Source organism: Oncorhynchus mykiss, chromosome 10, assembly GCF_057628025.1.
Source record: "Oncorhynchus mykiss isolate SJ-2025 chromosome 10, ASM5762802v1, whole genome shotgun sequence".
Classification (NCBI taxonomy): Eukaryota; Metazoa; Chordata; class Actinopteri; order Salmoniformes; family Salmonidae; genus Oncorhynchus; species Oncorhynchus mykiss.
This window is the reverse complement of record NC_143031.1, coordinates 74,644,613-74,652,493: the sequence shown is the minus strand read 5'-3', so window position 1 is coordinate 74,652,493 and position 7,881 is coordinate 74,644,613. Positions and strand designations below refer to the sequence as shown.

Genomic DNA, 7,881 nt, shown 5'->3' with positions numbered 1-7,881 from the left:
TGCTCTGTTTGTATTTGGGAATCCGTTGATGGGAAAGAAACCCCTTTTGATTTAAATCTGTTGTGTGATTGTGTATGGAAGTGGTATGCTGCAGTTTGTTTTGCTGTTGAAGGATGTAAGGTGACGATCGGCTAGCTCCCGCTGTAAAATGCCCGTCACTACAAACTCGAAACAGATTGGCACTTCATGTGCACCAGAATGACATGTTTTGGCCTTTCTTAGGTAGATCTTCAAAGATTGGGTTTGGGAAACGATATCAGATGATCCAATCTGTACTTTCTGTAAATCCCATCGGTCTCCGCGAAATGCAGCGTGGACCAAACCTTCTAACAGAGCAGGATCAGGCATCTCTAATTTGATTTCCATTATGGCAGTCTTTTTTCAAATCAAATCAAATCAAATTTATTTATATAGCCCTTCGTACATCAGCTGATATCTCAAAGTGCTGTACAGAAACACAGCCTAAAACCCCAAACAGCAAGCAATGCAGGTATAGAAGCACGGTGGCTAGGAAAAACTCCCTAGAAAGGCCAAAACTTAGGAAGAAACCTAGAGAGGAACCAGGCTATGTGGGGTGGCCAGTCCTCTTCTGGCTGTGCCGGGTGGAGATTATAACAGAACATGGCCAAGATGTTCAAATGTTCATAAATGACCAGCATGGTCCAATAATAATAAGGCAGAACAGTTGAAACTGGAGCAGCAGCACGGCCAGGTGGACTGGGGACAGCAAGGAGTCATCATGTCAGGTAGTCCTGGGGCATGGTCCTAGGGCTCAGGTCCTCCGAGAGAGAGAAAGAAAGAGAGAAGGAGAGAATTAGAGAACGCACACTTAGATTCACACAGGACACCGAATAGGACAGGAGAAGTACTCCAGATATAACAAACTGACCCCAGCCCCCGACACATAAACTACTGCAGCATAAATACTGGAGGCTGAGACAGGAGGGGCCAGGAGACACTGTGGCCCCATCCGAGGACACCCCCGGACAGGGCCAAACAGGAAGGATATAACCCCACCCACTTTGCCAAAGCACAGCCCCCACACCACTAGAAGGATATCTTCAACCACTAGATATGGTTTATCTACAATGTTTTCTCTAATTTAACAAATTACTCTACATTATATTGATGATTATATTGATTATTATCATAACAAATGCCCTGATGTGAACACATTATATATAGCCTGTCAAGATCTGTTACATTAATTCACAAAGTAAATACAATTAAATTGATTTAAAAATAAATATATATTACTCACAATTTCACACATTTTCAACATATATTTTCCCCATTCTTGACAAGCAGTTCCCTTATTCCACCACTTGGCACTCATTGTTCCTAATGGATGGTCATGTCTGTGTGTAAATTCAAGCAAACATTCATATAAATCTCAGACCTTGAGTGGAAATGACGCTACACATGGTTTACTAACAGATTTGTGTCTGTCTGTGGTTGATGAGGCCTCTGGTTGTCATTAACAGAGAACAGGAACAGGTGTCAGAGACAGAGAGCTGGATGGGGTTCTGGACTAACATTCCTTGGTCAGTAGTGTATTTTACACATATAGACCATTTGTAGTTATCTTCATCTTTCTCAACAACACACATTTCTCTTCAACCTCAACAAGAGACGCTGGATTGGCCTGACTGACATAGATGAAGAGGAGACCTGGAGATGGACACACACACACACACATTACATGGTTTGTATTTGCATACTTAGTAGTTACTTAGTAGTTACTGTATGTTTCACACATCATCAGATACAACATGAAGTCAGTACAACAGACTCATTGTTAAATGTGTTTTCAATCAACAATGAAAACACACTGCAGTAGCACCCCACATTAGACACAACATGAGGTCTGAACATTAGACACAACATGAGGTCAGGACATTAGACACAACATGAGGTCAGGACATTAGACACAACATGAGGTCAGGACATTAGACACAACATGAGGTCAGGACATTAGACACAACATGAGGTCCGAAAATTAGACACAACATGAGACTCGTTCAGAAGACACAACATGGAGGTCAGTGCATTAGACAAAACATGAGGTCAGGACATTAGACACATCATGAGGTCAGGACATTAGACACATCATGAGGTCAGGACTAGACACAACATGATGTCAGTACATTAGACACAACATGATGTCAGTACATTAGAAACAACATGAGGTCAGTACATTAGACAAAACATGAGGTCAGGACATTAGACACATCATGAGGTCAGGACATTAGACACATCATGAGGTCAGGACTAGACACAACATGATGTCAGTACATTAGACACAACATGATGTCAGTACATTAGAAACAACATGAGGTCAGTACATTAGACAAAACATGAGGTCAGGACATTAGACACATCATGAGGTCAGGACATTAGACACATCATGAGGTCAGTACATTAGACACAACATGAGGTCAGTACAGTAGACACAACATGAGGTCAGGACATTAGACACAACATGAGGTCAGGACAGTAGACACAACATGAGGTCAGTACATTAGACACAACATGAGGCCATGACATTAGACACAACATGAGGTCAGGACATTAGACAAAACATGAGGTCAGTAAATATACACAGCAGGAGGTTATACAGTTTCTCCTGATAAGTCAGTCCACTGTTCTCAGGAATCAGCTATAAAGTTCAACTGGTGCAGAAATGGTCCCAACCTCAACCACCATGTTACACTTTTATTATCTTCCTCTTTCTACATTTCCATTTTATTCTGAGGGTGACATCATAAACTGTTAGTCACAGACTCAGAGCAGAGACAGAAACAGACACAGACAGAGGGGCAACGATAGTACCAGAGTACAGACAGAAAACACAATAAGTTGTTGGAGATGTCTGAGGTCATCAATGCTGAGCCAGATATGAACAATAAGGTCAAGTTTAACAGAGGTGAGATGAAGGAGAGGATTGTGGATATCTATGTCAGTGCAGACACCCTGAGAGACGGTGAGACCAGCACCAAGAGAGAAGAGACAGCAGACACTGCTCCTAATAATGGATCAGGAGACCAGCACTCAGGTAACACACACTCACACAAACACGCAAATAAATTACACATACAATACATTAAACAGGTGAGATTATCCTGTAGTACTACAGATTTATTTGTCCCAATCCTGGATGATACAGTAAAACACATTACCAAAGATGTTTAATCATTTGTGATTCAGTACATGTTCAGAGGTGGAATAGACCCTCTGGAGTTGCTGCAGTGTGTCTGGGGCTGCTGTGTGTTCTCCTACTGGCTGGGATCATAGGCCTGTCTGTTCAATGTAAGTCTACAGTATATCTATACTAAACAGCAATATAAACGCAACATGCAAACATGTCTAAGATTTCACTGAGTTACAGTTCATATCAGTCAATTGAAATAAATAAATGAGGCCCTAATCTATGGATGTCACATGACTGGCAGAGGTTCAGCCATGGGTGGGCCTTGGGGGGCATAGGTCCACCCACTTGGCAGCCAGATTCCAACCACTGGGGAACCAAGCCCAGCCAATCAGAATGAGTTTTTCCCCACAAAAGGGCTGTATTACAAACAGAAATACTCCTCAGCACCCTCCCTCAGACGATCCAACGGGTGAAGAAGCCAGATGTGGAGGTCATGGGCTTGCGTGGTTATACGTGGTCTCCGGTTGTTCGCCCAGTTAGACGTACTGCCAAGTTCTCTAAAACAACATTGGAGTCCGCTTTTGTTAGAGAAATTAACATTAATATATCTGGCAAGAGCTCTGGTGAACATTCCTGCAGGTACCATGCCAGTTGCACGTTCCCTCAAAACTTGAGATATCTGTTGCAAAACTACATTTAAAGAGGCCTTTTATTCTCTGCTGCACCAGGTGCACCTGTGTAATGATCATGCTGTTAATCAGCTTCTTGATATGCCACACCTGCCAGGTGGATAGATTATCTTGGCAAAGGATAAATGCTGATGAACAGGGATGTAAACACATTTGAGAGAAATAATCTTTTTGTGTATTATGGAACATTTCAGGGATCTTTTAATTAATCTCATGAAACATAGGACCAACACATGTTGCATTTATAATTTTGTTCACTGTTTAAATAGTTCTTATAATTCAGATTTAATAGTTCTGATATGATCTATTTTAGTAAGCAACTTCGTCTTTATTGTTGTTGCAGACAGAAACATCTCAAAGAACTCATCTTCAGAGAGAGACCAGCTACAGACCAGTTACAACAACCTGTCTAAAGAGAGAGACCAACTACAGACAATTTACATCACCATGACTAAAGAGAGAGACCAGTTACAGACCAGTTACAACAACCTGACTAAAGAGAGAGACCAACTACAGACAATTTACATCACCATGACTAAAGAGAGAGACCAGCTACAGACCAGTTACAACAACCTGTCTAAAGAGAGAGACCAACTACAGACAATTTACATCACCATGACTAAAGAGAGAGACCAGTTACAGACCAGTTACAACAACCTGACTAAAGAGAGAGACCAGTTACAGACCAGTTACAACAACCTGACTAAAGAAAGAGACCAACTACAGACTGAGAGAGATTTTCTTAGCGGGAAGCTTACCAATTGCAGTGAGTAAACCTACAGTAACAAATTATCATTCATCCAACAAACTGTATAGTGTGTCTGTATTCTTTCATTAAGTATACAGGGTGATAAGTTGAAGGAAATTCATGTTATATTCTTGTAGAACAAACCTGTCCTGAAGGCTGGCAGAAATTTGAATCCAGTTGGTACTTCCTGTCTACTGAGACTAAAACCTGGAAGGAGAGCAGACAGGAATGTCTGGAGAGAGGAGCAGACCTGGTGATCATAAACAGCGATAAGGAACAGGTGATAGTGAGAAAGAGAGAGAGACGGGTAGATATGATCAAACATGAATATACAGTGCCTTGCGAAAGTATTCGGCCCCCTTGAACTTTGCGACCTTTTGCCACATTTCATGCTTCAAACATAAAGATATAAAACTGTATTTTTTTGTGAAGAATCAACAACAAGTGGGACACAATCATGAAGTGGAGCGACATTTATTGGATATTTCAAACTTTTTTTAAAAATCAAAAACTGAAAAATTGGGCGTGCAAAATGATTCAGCCCCCTTAAGTTAATACTTTGTAGCGCCACCTTTTGCTGCGATTACAGCTGTAAGTCGCTTGGGGTATGTCTCTATCAGTTTTGCACATCGAGAGACTGACATTTTTTCCCATTCCTCCTTGCAAAACAGCTCGAGCTCAGTGAGGTTGGATGGAGAGCATTTGTGAACAGCAGTTTTCAGTTCTTTCCACAGATTCTCGATTGGATTCAGGTCTGGACTTTGACTTGGCCATTCTAACACCTGGATATGTTTATTTTTGAACCATTCCATTGTAGATTTTGCTTTATGTTTTGGATCATTGTCTTGTTGGAAGACAAATCTCTGTCCCAGTCTCAGGTCTTTTGCAGACTCCATCAGGTTTTCTTCCAGAATGGTCCTGTATTTGGCTCCATCCATCTTCCCATCAATTTTAACCATCTTCCCTGTCCCTGCTGAAGAAAAGCAGGCCCAAACCATGATGCTGCCACCACCATGTTTGACAGTGGGGATGGTGTGTTCAGCTGTGTTGCTTTTACGCCAAACATAACGTTTTGCATTGTTTCCAAAAAGTTCAATTTTGGTTTCATCTGACCAGAGCACCTTCTTCCACATGTTTGGTGTGTCTCCCAGGTGGCTTGTGGCAAACTTTAAACAACACTTTTTCTGGATATCTTTAAGAAATGGCTTTCTTCTTGCCACTCTTCCATAAAGGCCAGATTTGTGCAATATACGACTGATTGTTGTCCTATGGACAGAGTCTCCCACCTCAGCTGTAGATCTCTGCAGTTCATCCAGAGTGATCATGGGCCTCTTGGCTGCATCTCTGATCAGTCTTCTCCTTGTATGAGCTGAAAGTTTAGAGGGACGGCCAGGTCTTGGTAGATTTGCAGTGGTCTGATACTCCTTCCATTTCAATATTATCGCTTGCACAGTGCTCCTTGGGATGTTTAAAGCTTGGGAAATATTTTTGTATCCAAATCCGGCTTTAAACTTCTTCACAACAGTATCTCGGACCTGCCTGGTGTGTTCCTTGTTCTTCATGATGCTCTCTGCGCTTTTAACGGACCTCTGAGACTATCACAGTGCAGGTGCATTTATATGGAGACTTGATCTCACACAGGTGGATTGTATTTATCATCATTAGTCATTTAGGTCAACATTGGATCATTCAGAGATCCTCACTGAACTTCTGGAGAGAGTTTTCTGCACTGAAAGTAAAGGGGCTGAATAATTTTGCACGCCCAATTTTTCAGTTTTTGATTTGTTCAAAAAGTTTGAAATATCCAATAAATGTCGTTCCACTTCATGATTGTGTCCCACTTGTTGTTAATTCTTCACAAAAAAATACAGTTTTATATCTTTATGTTTGAAGCCTGAAATGTGGCAAAAGGTCGCAAAGTTCAAGGGGGCCGAATACTTTCGCAAGGCACTGTATATTTATCTTTCTCAACAACAGGAGTTTCTCTTCAACCTCAAGAAGAGACTCTGGATTGGTCTGACTGATTCTGATAATGAGGGGACCTGGAAATGGGTGGACGGCACCCCACTGACAACAGGGTGAGAGATGATAACTAATCTGTCAATAAAACAAGCAACCTTTGTCTATACAGGTAATTGTCATTGATGGCAGCAAAGTTAACTATGAAAAATGTCTGTATATTATTTAGGATTGTGATGTTTTTAACCCTGTAGGTACTGGTATTAACCATGATATCTGACTGTTGTTAACCCTGTAGGTACTGGTATTAACCATGATATCTGACTGTTTTTAACCCTGTAGGTACTGATATTAACCATGATATCTGACTGTTGTTAACCCTGTAGGTACTGGTATTAACCGTGATATCTGACTGTTATTAACCCTGTAGGTACTGGTATTAACCATGATATCTGACTGTTGTTAACCCTGTAGGTACTGGTATTAACCAGGATATCTGACTGTTGTTAACCCTGTAGGTACTGGTATTAACCATGATATCTGACTGTTTTAACCCTGTAGGTACTGGTATTAACCATGATATCTGACTATTGTTTACCCTGTAGGTACTGGTATTAACCATGATATCTGACTGTTGTTAACCCTGTAGGTACTGGTATTAACCATGATATCTGACTGTTGTTTACGCTGTAGGTACTGGTATGCCAAACAGCCTGATAATGCAGGTCCTACTGGGGAGGAGGACTGTGCTGAGATACACGAAGATCAGAGTCCTCTACAGGCATGGAATGACTTGTCATGTGACAGCGAACTCAACTGGATTTGTGAGAAAGCATTTCAACATCACCATGACAACATGCTGTAATACATACAGCAACCTACAGTTCTCTCTCTCTGTGTCTCAAACCAACGCACAATATTGTATTTCTTTGTATTAGCATATTAATAAAAGCCTTACTCACAAAAAAAAAATCCTGTGTACAAGTCAACATGAAGTCAGTACATTTGACTTTGTCAACACTCTGCATGCAGTACATTTCACCATTTCCAGATAAAATGCAATCTTCTTACTTGCTACAGATATTTACAATCTCCAATTGAGGCCTGGTGGAAACATTCTCAACAGTACCAAACCACCATTACATACACTGTATAGGAGTTGACTGTGTCACTAATCAATGAGGTGTAGTAGAGATATCAAAGGGTATCAATGGATGTTACTTAATATTTTTTGAAAGTCAGTCTTTGTTGTCAAGTTACATTTAGGCACACTATCAAATGCTCACATTTAACTGCTGTTCCCTTATATGGGTAACACATTTGGGAAGTGAAAT

At 41.0% G+C, this 7,881-nt stretch overlaps 1 protein-coding gene across 1 annotated transcript; it reads left to right on the top strand.

Annotated features, from left to right (window-relative positions):
• The first annotated feature begins 4,455 nt into the window (after positions 1–4,455).
• On the top strand, positions 4,456–7,412 carry LOC149980286 (C-type lectin domain family 4 member E-like). Its single transcript, XM_090188564.1, has 4 exons — positions 4,456–4,585; positions 4,744–4,868; positions 6,566–6,666; positions 7,241–7,412. The coding sequence occupies exons 1-4, from the start codon at positions 4,456–4,458 to the stop codon at positions 7,410–7,412; spliced, it is 528 nt and encodes a 175-aa protein (XP_090044690.1).
• Positions 7,413–7,881: the final 469 nt, after the last annotated feature.